At 41.1% G+C, this 21946-nt stretch overlaps 1 protein-coding gene across 5 annotated transcripts in view; it reads left to right on the top strand.

Annotated features, from left to right (window-relative positions):
- Nucleotides 1-21946, top strand: part of specc1 (sperm antigen with calponin homology and coiled-coil domains 1) — a 93318-nt gene that overhangs the window by 27075 nt on the left and 44297 nt on the right. Inside the window, exon 1 of one of the 5 annotated variants that reach the window (XM_079651584.1) lies at nt 4637-5057. The exons of the other annotated variants lie outside the window; for them this stretch is intronic. Coding sequence (XP_079507710.1) covers nt 5018-5057 — 40 coding nt within the window. The 5' untranslated portion in view covers nt 4637-5017. Of the gene's footprint in view, nt 1-4636; nt 5058-21946 lie in introns of those variants that run through there. 5 annotated transcript variants of the gene reach the window in all.

Raw genomic sequence — 21946 nt, 5'->3', positions numbered from 1 at the left:
AGGGGCTTGTTGCAGCATTTTGTAGCCAGAATAGTTAGCAGTCGTGTTTTTGTTGAGGGTCCCACTTCCAGCCAGGCAGGGCTCGAGCTTAAGGACGTCCCGTCGTCCCGGGGCCGAAAAAAATAGTGTCAGGGAGGATAACAAATAATTTTGGGCCGAATTTGGGACGAGAGTTAAAATAAAAATACCCTGCTAACTCTACTACAAACGGCGATGAAAATGAAATCGACTGCACGTTGTGTGTAGCACACAATTATTAAACCTCCTTGTCAACATAAACACACAAAACATTTAGCAACCCGCGAAACACTCACACACACACACAGACAGACAGACACACACACACACAGACAGACAGACAGACAGACAGACAGACAGACAGACAGACAGACAGACAGACAGACAGACAGACAGACAGACAGACAGACAGACAGACAGACAGACAGACAGACAGACAGACAGACAGACAGACAGACAGACAGACAGACAGACAGACAGACAGACACACATACACACATACACACATACACACATACACACATACGTAAGCTGTGCCCATGTGCTCTCAGCCAGCCGCACAGCTGGCTGTGCCCGCGAATTCCTGGCCCGCAAATTTGCGGGTCTATCTACAGTAGGCTATGTACTGAGTGTGTGTATTTCGCGGGTTGAGTGATGTAAAATGACAATGGTATCCCGTGGAGGAATTCTGAAATGTTTTACCGTTACATCACAAAAACGCACAGCAGAACCAGACCCTGGAACGCCGGCCTCTTTATTTACTTACTCCACTTCATCCCCTATGGGTAATAAGGCTGAGATGAGAACCCTCCATCGTATTTAGTCCTTAGCAATATGCTGCGCCTCTCCCCATGTATGGATGGGTACCGAGCCCCGGTATTAAACGGGCTCCGCCCGGGCCGGAATTATTAAAGACAGTGGTAACGTTAAGCTCCGACGTTATCTGACTTTTTATCGGTACTGGAGACATTTAAAAAATATATGTCATATGTAGTATTGCTACATAAACATTATATCGCAGTTTTAGTTTATCCAACTCCGTTTCTAATATGCAATAAGACTACAACATGCGTCTATGATGTATTTTCGAGCTTTCCAATCCAGACGAGATCTCTCTCTCCTGTCTGTGTGCGAGGGGGCGGGGCAGTTTGTAAAGGTCTCCTGACTGTGTTACAGACTGTCCTCCTGGTTAGTGGTTACTCTGGGTTCTGTCTTCAGGACAGTGTTGGATTTTTTTTGATAATTGGATGGGACTTGATTTGATTCAATATTAGTAATTTTCTCGTTTGTGTGTTTGTTTAAATATATTTGGCCTTTGTAATGTGATTGACTGATTTACTCAAATAAAAAGGTTGATGAATTATCATCTAATGATTTGTATGATGTTTTATTTATGTTAAAGGTCACTTTGAATGATTTTAACTAATGATAAGTAGTAGAAAAACTAATATTTTAAATTCGGGACGGTCCACATTAATTTCGGGACGGCTTAGATTGTATTTCGGGACGGTTCCGGGAGGATGGTGAAAAAAGTTAGTCGAGAGCCCTGCAGCCAGGGAGTAGCAAGTATGTACGATGCAAGTCTCAGTCAACCTTAGGTCGTGATATATCAAGCAAACATGTGCACTAGAACTATACAACTGCACAACTCAGAATAATTGCGATTTTTCTGACAAATATTGCGATTCAATTTGCGATATTTGTTTTTAAGCGACCCAACGTAAGTTTATTGTAAAATGCGGCCATAACTCCGGCTAGGAAGGTCGTATCAACATGCTCCCGTCTCTAGCACCCCCGCAGCCCGAGCGAGTGAAAGAACTAAACTTACATGAAACTTCCGTTGGGTTGCTTTAAAGTCAAGCTTCAGTTTAAGATTCACCCTGTAATAGATGTAAAACATGTTATGGAGCATTACTAACCTGACTCAGATAGTTTGTTTCACCAAACCATCTAGGAAAGCTCCATTGGAAGCCATTTGGAAAAGGGCAGGCACTTTCAAAAAGACTTGGCAGGTGATTGGATCAATCTGTCATCACCTTCTATCATGGGCCACTTCTGATTGGTTAACAATGGCTGGTACATGTGGAGCACAGCACTTCTGATTGGTGTGGATGACTGACACACAAGAAGGAAAAAAATAAAAATTGAAAAAAATCGCAGGCTTTGCGATTTGATAATCGCATCATTTGAAATCGCGATTTCGATTTAAAATCGATTAATCGTTCAGCCCTAGTGTATCTGTCTGTGTGTCTGTCTGTGTGTGTGTGTGTGTCTGTCTGTCTGTCTGTCTGTCTGTCTGTCTGTCTGTCTGTCTGTCTGTCTGGCTGGCTGGCTGGCTGGCTGGCTGGCTGGCTGGCTGCCTGTGTCTGTCTGTCTGTCTGTCTGTCTGCCTGTCTGCCTGCCTGCCTGCCTGTCTGTCTGTCTGTCTGTGTCTGTCTGTCTCTTTCAGAGTTTAGGAGGCAGATGTATGGCTCTGCCGCTCCTCATATCTGTCAGATGAATTAATCAAACACGCCCCAATCCACAGGGAGGCCTCAGCCTGCATAAGCACTCAGCCATGACAGACATACACTGACACGAGCAGTACAAAACACACATGCATGTACACATAGAGGGACACACTCTTAAATATGCATGCAAAGTTACCCACACCTTTTACCTTTGATGACTAATACTGCCCTGTTCAAATAGGAATATTCATAATAGTCAGTATATTCTATATAGTGTGATTATACTCTAGGCTGGGACTTCTTACTAAATTCAGAATAATATTTTCACATATTTAGTTTTGAACCAAATATTGCCCTTTGGATTCGATATTGAACTAGTCCATATTACGTTTAGATAAAATTAGTATTAATTGTGCAGCCATTTAATCACAAGTCTGTTTATTATGCATGAAGTGTAAAAATAGAGTGGCAAGCCATATTTGCTTTACTCCTACCCACTAGTGGCTCTCAAGGCTTTGATCACAGCCCGATTTTCACACTGCATCTACGCATTTGGCATCAACTCAGACATAAACACACCTCTGTTGACCAGAGTCTAGGCATCCGGTTTAAAATTCCTCTCTTGTAGAAGTGTATGACCCCAGTGAGTCCCCTAAAGACGCAGGACAGAGAGAAATGGTCTTCCCAGATCCTGAAAGAGGCCCACAGAGATGGACGCCCTGCGGTGAGGAGAACATTCTTAGCGGGATTAGAGGCATGTTTGTTTACCGACGTGGATGTGCTGCTCAGAGATGAGGAGAGGCGAGAATATTAAGGGAGCAAGAGGAAAATGTAGAAACAGTTAATGCAACATTCATAAGATATAAAAAGGCTTGGAGACGGGTACAGTATTTCATCAAAGGGTTGAATATTCAACCTGACGTGGGCAGCATCATGCAGCAACCAAGACCTTTCTAACAGCTAGTGGAGCATTTTTCTTAAAATGCTTTTCTGGGTTGAGTTGCAGTGTTTCTTTTAAATGCATATTGAGCAAAAATGCAATGACCACTGTAAATGTCGACTGCTTTATGATTCTGCCTTTTGAATTTTATTTCCGTGATGTTTTTCAACTGTGAACATGAAGGCAGCTCTGAGCTTATGCAACAGAGATGCTCAGCCTACTCTCTAAAAATATCAGAACTTATCTGTGTCAAGTATGGATTTCAACAATTGATGATGCAGTTGAGATGAATTTTGATAGAACTTGGGTTATGCCCTTGACTGACACAGTTGTATGTTGTATGTTGTATGTTTGGACCATCACAAGATAATGTGTCATAGTTAAGTTTCATTGCATCAATGTAAACTGGGGTCAGAAAAACTACTCGGTATGTCTCAAATTACAACAATGTTTGTCTGCTAAAGATGCTGCTCTTTTGAACAAATTGTGCAGTTTGAATCCCTGATGTTTCATGTAACTGGGTAAAACTGACATATAAGAAGGGTTCATAATGGTTTCCTTTTTTTTTTATTCACAAAATCACACCGTTAAAGATTAGGGACAGAAAAAAGGGAGCAGCACAACAGAAAATGACAGGTCACTTTTCCTTCCAACTTAGTTCCTCCTTGTAGCTTCATGAATATTGAACACGTCCTTACATTATGAATGAGAAAGGGCAAACAAAAAAAACACTAGCTCCACCAACCCAAAATCTCAGTCACATTCACACTCCTGCTATTGTTCCATGCTGGGCGCGCTGTAGGGAAGGTGCTGCGAGCCTGGGGCGGCATCTTGTCCCTCACACTATCATCACCATTTAGTGAGATTTCTTTGCAAGACATTGCAGCTGTGACTTTGTGAGCTGGGACGGTGTGGAGGAGACTTTGTGTGAATCCCAGGCTCCAAGATCCCTTAGCAAGACAAGAGATGCAATGTCACCCGTCTACCAAAAAAACAAACTAGTGCCCTTCCTTTCTTCCTGCTCCTCTTTCCTTCCTTCTTTACTCCACCCTTTTTTCTTTCTCTCTTTCACACTCACTCGTCCTTTCTGTGCCAATGAGAGGGACGGTTCATCTCACCATTGTTCAACTGGTATTGGTGAGAGTAAAGTGGCTGGCAGCAGTGGGAGGAGGAGGTGTGTGTGTGTGTTGTGGAAGCCACTCCCCCATCTGAGCTGATTCTAGTCATCACAGCAATAATGAAGTGCACACGACGCTGCCAGCACGCCCGCCTGCCAGTGTGACATAGTGTCACCGTTGTGGAGGACTCGCACACTCGCACACATTCACACACACTCGCTGACGGGACGTGCAGCCTGCCTCCACACACATGCACACACTCACTCACTCAGTCCTGGGAGAGGAGTGGAGCAAAGAAAAGAAGACGGAGTAGGAGGGAAGAATAGGAAGAATTGTATGGCTTCTTCTCCATTTCACTGACCAGCGCTGGTTGTTGGTGCTGAACCGAGACACCGACACCCAAACACACACACACACCTCCCCCCTGCAGCCACGGATTCTTGGATTAGTCTGCCCCGGTGTGGAGAGTGGGAGTCGCGGAGCAGACCAACATGGGGAACCAGGCGGGGAGACTGGAGGAGACAGAGTCAGGTCTGCTTCTGTTGTTTTTGGCGGTTTGCCTCAGCATCACTTATCTCTCTATGTCTGTGTCTGTTTCTGTCGATGTCAAACGCAAAGACAGACATTTGTTAAATACAAGAGATAATCTTTTGTCATGTCAAGTCTCAGTACATCTTTGACATGACAGGTCCTGACAAATGAATCCTGACTAATGAGTACTGATATTTTGCCCTGGAGTTATAGGCGCTGTTTAAACGTGCTAGAAGTTAGTTGATCTCCTCTGTTCTCGTGCCATTATTTGTGTGAGCGTGTCCACAAATTGCGTGTGTGTGTCAATCACGGAACTTGTGTTTCTGCATTCAATCGGTACACGTCTGTACTGCACTGCACTGTATGCGTGTCACTGTCTGCACCTGTGTGTGCTGATATGCGGCAGGGGGAAAGTGCTGAGTGAGATTTGCATGACAGTAAGCATGAGAGAACCTGCCAAAAGAGAGATGTTATCATCAGTCTTACGCTCACATCCCCACACTGCCCCGAGCTTACTGCGCCCCAATAAGATTTCCATTTCAAAGTCCCTCTGCACTGCACTCAGCAGCAACTTCAGCTCTTCCTCGACTGTAACCCCCCAGAATTTCCTTAACAAAATTAGCATTTGCATCTTAATGAATGTGTTCTACTTGAGCCCTTATTACATGCATACACATATAAATATATATATATATATATATATGCTGTATATCATCCCACACACAGCTTCATCATATTGTTACCCTGTTATAGGATTCTATTTTTTTGTTTTCATCCAAACCAAAATAGACCAGAGCTAGGTGGCTTGCTAGGGCAACAGGCACAGACACACACACTCTCTCTCACACACCCCAAATGCACATACAATGTGGTATTTTGTCAGAAGTGGGTGTTAGGCTGCATCACTTCATAGCAGTAGCTTGTGTTGCTTAAAGATAGAGCACCGTGGGCTCAGATTGGAAGGGAACTGTAACAAGCTGATGCAGGTTTGAAAAGATTAGCTTCTCCCCGCACACATACAGTACAGCTGACATTGCAAAGTTAAGAACATCATACACAAAACAAAACATTGTTGAGTGTCGAGTCAATAAGAAGGAACAAAGGAAGCTTTATTACTTTCTTTAATCCCAATTTTTTTTCTTTTTCTGGCAGAGTTGAACTTCTTGGTCGTTGATGAATATGACTCTTGGTACAAAATAATGATGATATTGCTACACGTAGGTGGTAGGTGGGGTTGAAAATGAAATGACCCAGAGTAAAATGTTTGCTCAGCCATGTGAACGCATACGCCATCACAGCCACATAATCAATCATGTTCTCCAGGCTATGAGAAATATTTAAACTCTGCTGGGTCCATGATCCTCAGTCCAACTTCCACATCATGGAATAAGCAGTCAGCAATATTCTGAATTGATTCCCCGTTATTCATGTAAACTAACACTCTCCTTTTTCTCAAATGAGCCTCTATGGTAAATGGGAATCGATCATCAAATGGCGTGATTTTTCATTATGCCTGCTCAGGACATTAGGCTATAGATCCAAGAAGAATAAGCCCTTTAATGTATTATCCACAGTACTACTATAGTAATAAGAAGCAGGGGATCATTATCTGATTTGTTCTAATGAACAGCAACAGTTATTTATCCAACTGTTAACATGATATACCCTTCTACACAAGATGCACTGGCTAGCTGTGGTTTGTCAGAAATCGGGTTTGGAAAGCATACCCTTTCTAGAACTGGAAATTGGGAAATAAATGTGGGAACCTGTTCAGATTTGATTGATGCAGTTATCTGTGAAGGAGCCTAAGGACTAAGCTGTCTGCAGCAGTGATAAGGGAGTCGTTATCAGAACCAAATTACACTGAAGGCTACCACATCAAGCCTTCCACTCTGCTTTCTTGCTCACCAGTAGAGCAGCCAAGACCTGAGCATGCGGTCAGCACTGTTGTCATTTGTTGATGAATGGTCTGTAATACATCGTCTAATAACAGTAGGTCTATTTTCAGGGCTACAACTCAAATTCAGTCGTACCCAAATGGGCGCAGGATTAAAGGAAAGTTAAGAAATGTTTGTGCAGTGAGCTTAAAATAGATTGTTTGGACTTTCTCATGGTCTTTATTCGGAAATGTCCAACACTAGCTGTAATGTTTGAAGATAATGCCAACACTTGAAATAGTAGTGTTCGGGGAATGCTATCAATATAGCAGTTAGTGTGTTGTCATTGGAATAAGATTGTTGATTCTGTCCACACTACAGAACAGCCATATTAAGTTATTTTTGTGGTTACTGGTACAGAAGCTCAGTTCAGACATCCAATTTGACATTTCTCACATTCCACTACCATAAATGCACAACCAAATATTGATTTAAAGAAGTGTTTCCCTCCTTCTCTAGGAAGGTGTTATGTCTGAATTGGATATGTCTAATAATTGACTTTGCCTGGGTACTTCTATTTTAGAATACGATCTGTGTTAAATATATATTAATGTAGGTGTGTACAGACTGTACTTGATTGACATATATACCTGACATTCCTGTTAGCTTTGAGGCACCCGTTAGTGCAGAACAACAAATGCTTTTGTCAAGCTAATTTGTGCTTGGGGATGGTGACCTCACATAATTACAACCATAGCTCCACCCAACATCAACAAGAGCAGACATATCATTTACCTTAAATAAGTAAGCGTCTTTTAAAAGGGATTTTATTCATATTTGCTTGCTAGTCCAGATAGAAGCCACTTCAGTGGCCACCTGCCATCTCTCTTGGGCCTCGTCTCAGACAAATGGCAACATCTTATTTACCCTTTCTTAGAACATACATTTCAGAATGGATTATTGTTATTATTTTAACAGATAAACTATTGCATTGAAGTTTTTACACTGTAGCTAAATTCTTATCTATCTAAGCCCTAATTTATTGTGCCTGGTGGGTACCGCAGACTTCAACACCACAAATATTTTTGTGCTATCTCAACACCATATCTGAGCATATTGACATAGAGCAGGGTTTGGACACAAGGAATCAAGTTTGTCCAATTTGTGATAGCTGGGAGACTGTGAGGAAGTCACATCAGTCATACTTTCCCTGGCAGCTAGCAGTTGGTACAGTAAATACACCGGCCATTCCACAGGGCTTTGTGTTTGAAGAGGAAGGCGTGTGCTGTTTAAATGTCCTGTTTGTGTAACTAGAGACTAAAGCCTGGACATCAAAGTTCATGACCTGAGTTCATGAAAATCACCACTTAAGTCTTAATGGTTGAGCAACTAACAATCTGTGGATACAACTGACATCCTAAAAACACTTGAAATGGACATGTAAGCCACTTAGCCTGGGATTGTGTGACTAATACAAATCAACATGATATGGTTTGTGTATCTGTCAGCAGCTGTTTGTGGTTTGTCCTCCTTCTGGCCACAATAATCCTGTCCTTTCTGTCCATTCTGCTGTCTGCTTCCCAGCACTCTTTGTATCTTGAACACCAGGCCAAAACATCTAATCCCTCTAACTTTCAGAGAGTGGAGTGGGGAATACGACATGTGCTCTAATAGGTTTCTTTATCCTTTCAATTTCAGAAAGTATGTAATATGATGAATTATTTGGTTTTCTTCAAGTTTAGAACCATCTCAAAGTCAACGTTCAGGAGTATTTAGATTGAAAGCAATGCATGAATTTACTTTGCTTTGTCAGACGTTTTGCTTGTCATTATGTTTTAAGATGTATTTAATGAAAGGGAATCATGGTGCACTATTTTCCTATCCAAAGAATAGGTTTTTTTAATTCTTTTTTTCGGTCAATCCTGGAAGGTAGATGACATCCTAATAGGTTATGTAACGTTTATTACAAAGGTATATGGCTAGTAGGAAAGTCATCAGAGGCTTAGAACTAAGTTTAGCAATACTCATGACAACCTGTTACCCATCACACAAGCTGATCCTAAACCTGCAATCATGTACAATGGCATATTATTATTCCTTCAGTTAGTCCTGAGTTAAACTGTTTTCCCTTTGGAGCTAAAGTGACATTTTCAGGTGGCCAGCTCATGGTCTATTCATGGATACCTCTGTAGGGTATTGGCTCCGTAGGAACTGTAAAGCAGAGTGGATCAACATAAGGATGCTGTGTTAAAAGTCTTAGCATGCAGCCCAGTTAAAATGATTCAATCACAATGATTAAAGGAGCCAAAGAGCGCAGGCCAAGTGGCCCTCTGTGGCTTGCCAGCTCTAATGCTGCACTTTCACTCTGTGCTGCAGAGGAGGCACAGCGCTGTTCATTTCTCAAGCAGAAAAAGCATCTCAGCTTAAATACAGTGGAGTCTTTTTTGAAAGGCAGGGTTGATGGTTTGTCTGGTTAGTTGTAGGATTGATTAACATGCCGCCTGCTGACATGAGAGTCTGGATGTGTATACAGGGTAATTCTGCACTAGGGCTGCACGACTTGTCAATTCAAACTAATTGCGAGATGATACACTATATTAGAGATTTGCAATCACCTTGTCATTATCATTGAAACATATTTAAATGATCATGGTGTGATTAAAAACAAGAAAGAAATGTCTTACCAAAGTCAAGTCTGCAGAATAGGATTACCTCCACAATACTTGAATGTGTTTTTTAACACAAACATTTGCCTTTTAAAAAAAATGGCTGTCCTGTCAATATAGAATATTGCACTAGTCCATATCTGGATATCGATTTGATTGCTGAACACAAGCCAGTCAACATTAATAAGAGCTAGTAAATGCTTAACCATTTCTTCAGTCTTCTTCCTTCTCACAGCATCCTTCTTCCTTTCAGACCAAACAGTATCAAAACATATACTTCTATTAGCTCAATACAATTAATCTAATAATAATTAAAGTTAAGTAATCCCGAGAGAAGACATATCGACTCATCTACTAAGCACATTTCTCTGCTTGACAAGAGACAAGCAACCAGTTTAGACCTTCATTTAGTTATTGGTTAATCAAATGTTAAGTTGTGAAAGTCAGAACATGACGTTTGTTGTCTTTTTGTATCCATTGATTCTGTGAAGAACTACTCAGAAGTGCAAATAGCCCTTCATATCCTCTGTGCAGTCAGTTTCTAAACTAAGTTTCTAAGACAGGTGTTAGGAGGGTGTCAGCCTTCATTGAGTCTCTGCATCTTAACAGGTTAACACAGCCATTGTTCAAGCAAACACTCTTATTCTTACATGAAATTAAGTGAAATTACCCTGTTTGGCATTCTTATTATAATGAGCTTCTGTAGTTTTGTATTCACAAAACAGTTTTTTTACGTTATTTTTCAAACATTTCTCCCTTGTTTCGAGGATGTGTAGTACTACCTTATAACAATTGTGGTTTTCAGTAGCGCATTGCTGCTGTGGTGCAGCTCACCACCCAGGCTAATCTCTGCTCAGTCATGGAGCCTCACTCCTGCCTATCTTCCCCTCCCGTAAGAGGAAAGGAATGCCTGTGAGCCCCAGCGTCTGACTGATGGGCGCCTGTTGACCTATTTAGCGCCCTGACAGTCGGACAACAGGAAGGCACACTGCGTATTCTCTCTCTCCTCTCCACTTCCACCTGAGTGAAAAACTGCAAAGCACATTTCCTGGAACATGGAAGGAAGGACAGAGGAGCGTCAGCGAGAGATTCCCATCCTAATCTTTGTTTGTGTGGATGACGTTGCCAGTGCGTCATTTCAGGTGCCAACTCTCTGACACTTGACCACCTGCACCCATCATTCATCATGTCTCCTCACCCATGACCCCTCCTGTTCTGCAAATTGAAGTCTGTGCACTTTGCTCAAAATGCACTCTGTCACCTCTCGTCAGGCAGACTGTGGTTAGCCGGCTGCTGCTGGACAGTGTCCAGACACACGGCTCCTGCTGTGATTTGAAAGCTTATCTTCATTAGACAGAAAGAAGCCAGCACAGTGCAGTACTGTGATCCGGGAGCTGACTTCCTGTGGAATAACTGGATGCCTTTGGATTACTGGAAGTCAGTCCCTGAAATTCATTCAGATAATTAGTTAATGTAAACTGCGCAATCAAGTAACTGTATATGCTAATGTGAAACATATGTTTATCAAAGCCTGTTTTCGTAGCTACTGAAATTAAAGAGGCCATACAGTATTGTGCTTTTGGGCTTTTTTGCTTTTCTGTAGTGTGTTGTTTTGGCTTTTTTGCATGTTAATGGTCGGAAAAGGATGACATCCCAAATGTCCTTCCAGAGGGTGTTTCTCTTCCACACTCCTTTGTGTATTTCCGTAGCAAAGTGACATCATTATATATCACTTGCACTTCTATTGGCTAGCACTGCAACACATTGTTTGTGCTAAATCTCTTAAGTGGTTGAGCAATCACAACGGAGCCGGCCAGCTAACCAATCAGAGCAGACTGGGCTGTGGTTTCAGACAGAGGGTGAAAAGAGATACAAGAGAAACATGTTGGAAGCTCTACAGTCGCTAACACAGCAGTGAGGAGCTGTACACACACACACACACACACACACACACACACACACACACACACACACACACACACACACACACACACACACACACACACACACACACACACACACACACACACACACACACACACACACACACACACACACACACACACACACACACACACACATTCTCTCTCTCTCTCTCTCTCTCACACACACACACCTCTCTCTCACACACACACACACACACACACACACACACACTTTCTCTCTCTTTCGCTTTTTCTCTCTCTCACACACACACACACACACACACACACACACACACACACACACACACACACACACACACACACACACACACACACACACAATTATTAAAGGAGCTGTCCATCAACACCACACAGATATCAGAAATGACAAGCAATGGGCTGTCTGTAACCGGCTAATTATCAAATGATTAATAAATAACTATATCCATCAACAATGGAGAAATGCATTCTCATATATAACAATTTGACATCCAAAATCAAATCAAAACAAAATCCAAATATCAAAAGTAAGCCCATTAAATCGATAGGCCTACAAATAAACACAAATCCGTTGTAAAGATGATGTAAATTCTGCTTGGGCTCATTAATGAAAAATTACACTTTGTATTTTAACATTAAATCATCTGCCTACAAACAAACAAACCAGTGCACAGATAAAGTTCAAAACTATGCATGTAAGGTTAAGCCTCGACAGCAGAAAAATATTTACATACAAGTAAAAGCAATACTTGCAACGAAATAAAATTAAAGCTTCTATAAAGCTGCAGTGGATCAGTCCAACAACAGGCCCACAATATGTTGACTCACCTAATGAGACGGCTGGTGTTGCATGGCGGCAACCAGATGTTTGATGTCTGGCACAATGGATGAAAGTTTCAGTCGAAGATCTGGCTCAACATTCAGTTGGTTTCTGTACTTAGTTTTTAATCCCACGAGTGCAGAAAATCCAGTCTCACAGAGGTACGTCGTTTGGAAAGGCATCAGGAATCTCACAGCTCTGTTAGCCAGATCAGGGTACTCAGAAGCAACATGAAGCCAGAAGTTTGTCAGGTGCTTCTGTGAGAAGATCAGCTTCAGCGCGGTGTCACAAGAGAGATCCAGGAGACTGTCTTGCTCTTTTGCACTCAAAGCAGCGAGAGCCTCATCACTGTGGCTGGCGAATGGGTTTTCTATCCAGTTGTACTGCACATCTGGGATGGGGAAGTATGCGCGCAGCTGGGTCCTCAAACCTTGCAGGTGCTCTCTGACAGCGTTGCTCACGGTGATGGGAAGTGGACTCTGTTCCGTTGTCAGAAAATCAGCCATATTTTCAAACGAGTCATAGTTTGACTGCTCGACACGCTTAGCCCACAGCGCCAGCTTTCTTATGGTTGCTTCAACTTTATTCTGGACATTGAATATGTTCACTGTTATCCCTTGAAGACCGAGGTTGAGTCCATTTAAGTGGCTGAAAATATCAGCCAGGTAACCCAACTTAGCCAACCACTCAAAATCCCTGAAGCGGTGTGCGAGTTCAAACGTTGTGTCGAGAAAAAACACATGCACTTCATCACGCAACTCAAACAGTCGCGTCAGGACTTTGCCTCGGGAGAGCCACCGCACTTCAGTGTGTAACAGTAGCTGGTGATGATCACTGCCCATCTCTCCACATAACACCGCAAATAAACGTGTTTGCAGTGGACGGCTCTTGATGAAGTTGACAGCTTTGACCGCCTCATTTAAAACCGTCTTCAGATCCGGGGGCATTTTCTTTGTAGCAAGTGCTTCACGGTGTATGCTGCAGTGGACAGATGTTGCCCGCGGAGCCACCGCTTTCACACGTCGGACAACCCCGCTGTGCTGTCCCAGCATTGCACGGGCTCCGTCAGTGCTCAATCCAACACATTTGGACCAGTCAATCCCATTGGAAACAATAAAAGTGTTCACAGTGTGAAAAATGGCCTCAGCAGTTGAACGGGTAGGCAGAGGTTTACAAAATAAAAACTCCTCTTTTATCTCGCCACCATTTTCGTATCGCACATAAGCAAGCAGGTTTGCCAGACTTGCGACGTCGGTTGACTCATCCAGTTGGAGCACGTAAAAGCGGCTCTCTTTTACGCTTTGGATCAGCTGCTCCAACACATTATCTGCCATTTCATCAATCCTTCGTTTGACCGTATTATCCGACAATGAAACGAGGTTGATAGGCTGCACTGCCTTCTCTCCCAACATCACCTGAACGATCTGTTTTGCAGCGGGAAGAATTAAATCCTCGCCGATGGTGTGTGGTTTTCCAGCTTTGGCAATGAGTTGGGAGACCCGAAAAGACGCTTCCACAGCATTTGTGTTCTCACAGCCCATATGCTCAATTACCTTCTTTTTGCTCTGATACTCCCTGAGCTTGTTCTGAAAAAAATCCCGCGGCTTGGTCGCATATTGTCCATGTTTTGTCTCGAGGTGACGGCGCAGTTTACATGGCTTCAAGGCTTCGTTTGACAAAGTCTCAAAGCACACGACACACAGCGGTAACGGCTCAGCTTCTGTGCCTGTCCAAAAAAATCCCAGCGCTAAGTACTCAGCACTGTACTTTCTTCGAACTCTTCTTTTTTGTTTGACGGCCAGGAGATCACCGGTCGATTCACTGACAGCCTCTGGTCTCTCTTTCCTTTTAATACTCCCTGTTGCTAGCCAGCTATCCATTTTAATACTCTGCTCTACTCTAACTTAATTACAGTTTACACAATCAGCATCAATCAAGTGCAGAGCTGTCCCGCAGGTCCCGCAGCAAAGTAGTCCGGCCGATTACAACAAATGTTCCTATCTCTCTGCTCGTCACATATCTAATATTTTAAGGAAAAATGCAATGATGAAAAGAATAATTACATTTTTTATATCATTTTAAATATTATTCTGTATATTTTTATCTGATTTCCCCCCCACAAAAATCATACTATTTTGGAAAAGATTTGGCGGCCCACTTGCAATACCTTCGCGGCCCACCAGGGGGCCGCGGCCCACAGGTTGGGAACCACTGCTATAGAGGATGAGAGCTTCTCAGTGAGCCAGTTAATGACCCATTCCACTCTTTCTCTCAGATTGAGTGTTTCTTAGAGGTAGCTATAAATGGTACTAGACCTGAACCGGCCTACATGAAAGACTTCACTACATTAAGCTAACTCTTAACCACCTTGGTAAGAGATATTTTAGTTTTGAGAAAAAAAGATTTGCACACTTGCAGTAGAAATAATTTCCATACCATATAGAAATGTATCATTGTGCTCTCTTGGACACAAAAACCAGTGCACATACAGTATGTCACTTCACTTAAACTGCAACAGCATGTATTCAATACTAACTAGCTTTACAAGAAAATCCCACACCACCTACATTGTTTTGTCTGAGTAGTCCGACTTGTGCAAACTTTTTGAGGGGGTGGTCATTTTAGCTATTAAGAAAGAGGCTGTCAGTGTGATTCTAAAGTACATTCTAAGTTCAAACTCAAGGCGTCGATTTAGTGCTGAATAAATTGTGTATCACATTACTTTACTAAACACTTAAGTTGTAGCTAAAGAAGAATAAAAAAAACTTGAAATGAAAATTGAAATGTGTAAGGTCAGGATGCAAAATATATATGTTTTATTAATAATTGTCCTACACAACCATTGATTGATATAGAGGTCTTTGAAACAGGTTGTTGTGACTTGCTGTGTGGTAGCCTACTACTTAGACAAATATTGCATTCTGATAACATTTTATTATTTCATATAAATGACACGTAGGGATGGGTACCGAGCCCCGGTATTAAACGGGCCCCGGGGCTGAATTATTAAAGACCGGGGTACCGCTAAGCTCCAACGTTAGCGGTCTTTTTATCAGTACTGGGGACATTTAAAAAAAATGTCATGTGTATTATTGCTACACAAACCTTATATTGCAGTTTTAGTGTCGCCAACTCCGTTTCTAATACGCAAAAAGACTGCAAAATGCGTCTATGATTATTTTTAGTATTTTCGATCTCTCTCTCCCGCCTGCTTGCGAGGGGGCGGGGCAGTTTACACACACGCTCTGCTAGATGCAGCAGCACACACACACACACGGAGGAGATGGCTGAGAGAACGCGCTCCGAGGTGTGGTTAAACTTCACCCGTCTCGATGCTCGTTGCCTAAAGTGCAATAAGAGTTTAGCATGTAAGGGCAGTAACACGAGCAGTTTGTCTAAACATTTAGCAAAAGTGCACCACATTCAGAGGGAGAAATGCACTGGGTTCGACTGTCTTTCTAGTAGCTCTGTAGCCCCATCCACGAGTAACTTTTCCACGTCAGGTGTTATGTATGCTCAACCCAGTCTCATAGCATTTCGTGTTCACCAACACGATTTTTTATCTATTGATTCGTGTTCACCAACACGATTTTCTCCTTTTTTTTCGTGTTGCACAGCACGATTTTAAAAGCAATGTATTTCTACTGGTAATGTGTTTCGTGCCTGCAGCACCTCTTTTTCACCGGTCGGGTCGTGGAAGACCGGAAGCTGTGTGGTTCATAACAACATGTTCTTACTCAATATCAAGCCACAATTATTGCTTTTATTTTAAATCTTATAATTTCGGACTTTTGTTGCCGTCTGTGAGGAAAATAAATGGGGCTCAGAGCCTCAGAATACTGAAATCTGTATTTTTAAATCTTTCCTTCTAATTTTTTATTCTTTTCAAAATAACACACTGTTATTTACTCACCAATAACACACAATTATCCTTGCTTTTATTTATTGGTTTAATTCCATAATCTCTGGCTTTTTTGGCGTCCGTCAGGAACTGAATTTCAAAATAAAAATAACCGGAAACAGACGTAGGCCTCTAGGAGTTTAGGATGGCCTAAGACACTACACTACCCATAATCCCCAGCTATCGTTTAGGACTACAGTCCCCGTGATTAATCTTCAAGCGCTGGGATTGGATGTTGGAGTGGCAGTGCGCCAAGGTTACGCCGAGCGTCAAACAGCTGTTTGAAATGGAACAAAACCACGCCAGACTATCCAAAACTGGAATCAAACGCCCCCCCCCCCCCAGAACTACACATGCTGGCTATTGTGTTTCGCAAAATGTTCCATGGGACGTCTCTACTGAACGTTTTCGTTTTTCCCACAATTAGAAGTTGCCAGTATTAAACACATTAGTGTTATCAAATGTAAAACATATAATTAATAAATGGGTGAAAATCGCTTGTGTCCATAATGCGCAGCATTAATATATACCCACGTGACAGATCATTGTTACTTTGTAATTCTACTCCACAATACAGAGGTTAACCTGATTGCCAAGTGCCAACAATCAGGAGAGATATTTGATAGTTGGTGCTTGAGAAGACTAAACATTTATCTGCAATTAACATGAATGGAAACGAGTAATAAAGTATATTCATTACTCGTTACTCTCTACTAATAGTTAATTAAAGACTGTATAATGGCTATTTTGTACATCCCCACAGATTTCAAGATTTTCAAAGGTTATTGACTTATCATATACACAACTACGGTGTATGCAACGAATGAAAATCTTGGGTCACAGGTTCCTCAACAGCACATTACAAGACATCTATCAATATGTGTGTGTACCTCCACCATTAAACTGTCATATTCTGCACATTTCTTATACTATCTACATACATAAGAGTATAATTCATATGTATAATATCAGATCAAATAAGTGCTTCAACATAGTTAACATTGCAGGAAAGCAATATATTAGACGTTAAGTACTTTGTCAGGCTTAATATTTATCTGTAGATACCCCCAAAGTTTTTTTCTTATTTAAAAGAGGACGTTAATCTAAAGTATTATTTAATGTTTAAATAAAGGTTAATTCGTTTTTCTGTTTTGCACCTCCTCCTATTAATATCTTTGTACATCCTGCTCTAAACTGTTTTATTGTAGAGATCACTTACAGTATCTTCTTGATTTTTTATATTCTATATTTCTATCACAAACCTTCTACTTTCCCCCTATGAAAGTATGTACTCTTAATATTTTTGTAATCAAATATAACACATAAAAACAATAATTAAATAACGTGCTTTAACCACTAGGCGGTGCACACAAGGTACACACAGCTATAATAACTTTGTATTATTAGTGTAGGACACTTATGTATGTACAACATCTGAAGATGTGTAGTTTTATTCATGTTTTCACATAATTTTATAGCATATTGCTATACTATTTCAGACTCAGTATTTACATTCTTACATTCAAAGAAAATCAAAGTCCTTTTATATCAGCTGTGCACCGTTATGGTGTAAATATAACCTATCTACGAATTAGATCAAATATAAAAGTCAGCCGAATTAAGGTTGATACTGCAAGGAGACGTAATGTGTGAAGAGAAATTGAAGATGTTGTTTAATTGTTGATATATTTATGATCCACGTTAAGTATTCAGTTTCGGCGGCATTTCTTCCAGTTTTTCCAAAGGTCTTCTCATCAGGGCTCTATAAATAAAGAACTACGGCAGATCTGTAATATGTAATGCAGCCGAACCGTGTATTACAATGCCGTTATGTAATGACTTTCAAAGAGAAAAGCAAGAACACTAGGAATTAAGTATTATTTTATTCTTTTAAAATGTTTTCTGGATTTCATATCATATAAACACCAAATCCCAGCATGCATTGCGTTTAAACCATCCAATCAGAGAGCTTAAACCATAGCTGAGGATCTTGGGTAATCGCTCGAAATGCCTACGTCTGTTTCCGGTTATTTTTATTTTGAAATTCAGTTCCTGAAGGACGCAAAAAAAGCCCGACATTATGGAATCAAACCAATAAATAAAAGCAAGGATAATTGTGTGTTATTGGTGAGTAAATAACAGTGTGTTATTTTGAAAAGAATAACAAATTAGAAGAAAAAAAGATTTAAAAAATACAGATTTCAGTGTTCTGAGGCTCTGAGCCCCATTTATTTTCCCCACAGACGGCAACAAAAGTCCGAAATTATACGATTTAAAATAAAAGCAATAATTGTGGCTTGATATTGGGTAAGAACCTGTTTTTATGAACCACACAGCTTCCGGTCTTCCACGAGCCGACCGGAGAAAAAGACGTGCTGCAGGCACAAAACACATTACCAGTAGAAATACATTGCTTTTAAAATCGTGCTGTGCAACACGAAAAAAAGGGGAAAATCGTGTTGGTGAACACGAATCAATAGATAAAAAATCGTGTTGGTGAACACGAAATGCCATGAGACTGGGTTGGTATGCTAGCAGCAACACACGGAGTTAACTCAATTATACAAACATGGGTTAATGATTAGAGGTAACTCAGTTATTTATTTTGTTAAAGTTTCAGCTATTCTGTTTCCAGTTCTGTCATCAGATTATTTAATACGATTTGTTAAAACGTTGTTGTTTCTTTTGATGTGAAATATTATTTATTTAATTTAAATAAAAAGCAATGTTAGTTTTGTTCACAATTTGTTTAGTTAGTTTATCTTGTTTTTTTCTCCAAAAGAACCGATAACAGTACCGTTAAAAAAAAAGTAGTAGTAGTAGTACTGTTAAAACCTTAACGATACCCATCCCTAATGACACGTGTATTCGGGTACAGAATAAAATTACAGTTGTGAAAGCTGAATGGTGGAGGTAGGGGTGCATACCGGATCCTGGTATTACCGAAATACCTGTTATTGTCGGCTACGGTACACCGTTCCGAAATCAGATCCGGTTTTCGATACTTTTACGTTTTTTGTTTACGTTTTTTTTTCAATAAAGTTAGGCATAATATCCTTAAACTCGCAACCAAACCGCCAGCCAATCAGATTGTGCGTCTTTCAACGGCTTTGGTGATTGGCTTGATTGCCAAGCAACGCCCTCACCTTCCTCCCGAATGTCTGAGCCTTTTGGTTAGCTTTCATTTTTTCATTAGCGCGATGCCTTCACGAAAATCTAAAGTGTGGCTGCATATGACTGCCAGTCTGAATGGTGGGGTCTGTAACCACTGCAAGAAGTTTTATTTCTGGGAAAAGCGGCAACACATCAAACCCAGTGGCGGCCGGCCCATAGGGGCGCTAGGGGCGCCGCCCCCCCTCTTCCCACATATTTGATTGTCATTAAAAATAAATAAAAATATATATTTCCAAAGAATATATATATTTTTATTTTATTTTTAAAGAACAAGGTAAATATTATATAGTTGGTATCAGTAAAATGTATAATCTACAATAAAATCTCGTTTAAAATTGTTTTACAATGTCTAAAGTTACTGATAAGTCACATGTTTCCTGCCTTGCCGCAGCGTGTATCATTACCCTCTCTCGTCCGGGCGGTAGAAAGGAGCCCTCAGCCAGAGCAGCAGCAGCCAACAAGCTGACTGTTGCTATCTGTAAACTATGCCGCCGAAACATAATTTCAGCCAATCAGCGTCGTCAGATCTGATACTCAAAGGGCACCCTTTCAGCGCCCTGGGCTGTGTGTCTGTGAGTTGTTTGGACTCGTATCCAAGGTGACGCTACAGTAGTTGTCTGCAGGTGTAGACTCTGGTGCTAGTGGATCGCCGGAGCTGTAGATTAATCTGTTGAACCCCTAGCCTGTTTTTCAGGTTTCAGGCTCGAAATTGACATTCCCAGAACAAATGACCATATCTTCCCCTCTAAAAGGGTTAAATTAATAATATATATATATATATATTTTCTCAAAGTAATGATAAACCTGTCAGTTGGATTTAGAAAAGTCAGATTCAATATAGATGTTTTTTATTTTAAAGAAAATTCAGATTGAACATGGTAAAAAACTGTAAATTATAGTGTCCGTCCAAAAGATATTTTGTACTTATAGTGAAAACTAACCTTGGATGATAGGTTAGTAGACTAAAAGCTTTAGGAATCCAAAGTACAACATATAATAAGTACCCTGTATCAAGATTGATGCAAAACAAGTGATATTTGAACTTTTTAGACAGATTTAGCACAAAAAAACCCTCTTCTGGGGCCATTTGGGTGGATTTTTCATATCTCTGGCTCCCCCTGCTGGGTTTTGACATGTGACATCTCTTTCTAACCGTCAGAGCCAATGGAATCGAGGGGAACTCCCACATAGTCCTTATTTGGTCATGTGTGTGTGTTAGGCTGCTGCATTGCCAAGACCGGAAGCGGCAGCCACTCTGGTGGCTACCATTAGCAGCTAACCTTTGCTCTGCGATTTTTACACACAAATGGAATTATGGATTATAAATAATTCAAATTATTGCCCAGAAACTTTATCAACCTATGGATTAACCGATTCAGCCGCGTTTTTTCTCGTTTTCATGCCATTGAACCCGTCTTTTGATCAGATTAACAGCTATGAGACGATCTCCCTAGAAGCTACGTAAAGGTACGTGTTGTGATGTCTGTCTTTGCTTCCCCTGTCGCAAGTTCGGATCACTCAGTGATGATACTATATACCTAAATAATCTGTGGAACCTCAGTTTTAATCGGATATCTTGTATCTGCAGCTACGATAAGTAATAAGGGTACTTTTATCTTGAGATCTGTGCCACTGTCCGTTAGCATTTTTCGCTAATAGGTCATTTAGATGCTTCTTATGAGACTTGTGTTTTGTTTTTGGTAAAAATTGTTTATATCGTCAGTTAGCTGAGATTATTTCCGTTAATCTGGTATAACACATTAATAGGTTCTTAAATATTAAGATCCCCTGAGACACAGTGTCCTGAAAGAAAAAAAAACAGGGTCCCCGCCGGTGGGGACCTTGGAGCTTAACAGGTTAACATTTACATGCTTATTGTAGTTGTAAGGGCAATGCCTGTGGCAACATGGAGCATATGTGTGGGCTGGACCTGTATTTTACAGGAAAGGAGTGATCAGAGGGTGGAGTTGTCGATTCTTGTTCAGTTTTCATCTTCCTCACCCTCTCAGACTTTGAGTTGCGCGCGCTGCTAAAGAGACGCGCTACCATGGAAACCAAACAATGGTGTAGCTGTATTAAAGTCCAAGTGGAAACAGTCGTGAGTAAATCTGATTTTTTCAGAAATGCGGGAGTCTCCCGCGAAAATCGGGAGGGTTGGCAAGTATAACACACACACACACACACACACACACACACACACACACACACACACACACACACACACACACACACACACACAGTGTTCGTATTTAGTCTCCTGATTTTAAATGCCCTAGTATGGTTTTGTCACCATTTCCATAGCCCCACCAAAAATATTTTCCACCAGCCGCCACTGATCCAACCCCTCAAAACATTTGCTACTGTCACATAAAATCAGAGTACAGGAATGTACAGTGTTCAAGCCCGTGTTGTCAAACGTGTTTTTCATTGTTTGTTCAGTACTAAAAGGTTGAAGTACCGCAATTAATTTGAATATTCATTTAACATGTTAACTATATCATAAAGCGCTTCATGGGAGTAATTGCG

Source organism: Notothenia rossii (genome assembly GCF_949606895.1).
Source record: "Notothenia rossii genome assembly, chromosome: 9".
Classification (NCBI taxonomy): domain Eukaryota; kingdom Metazoa; phylum Chordata; class Actinopteri; order Perciformes; family Nototheniidae; genus Notothenia; species Notothenia rossii.
This window is presented reverse-complemented; position numbering and strand designations above follow the sequence as displayed.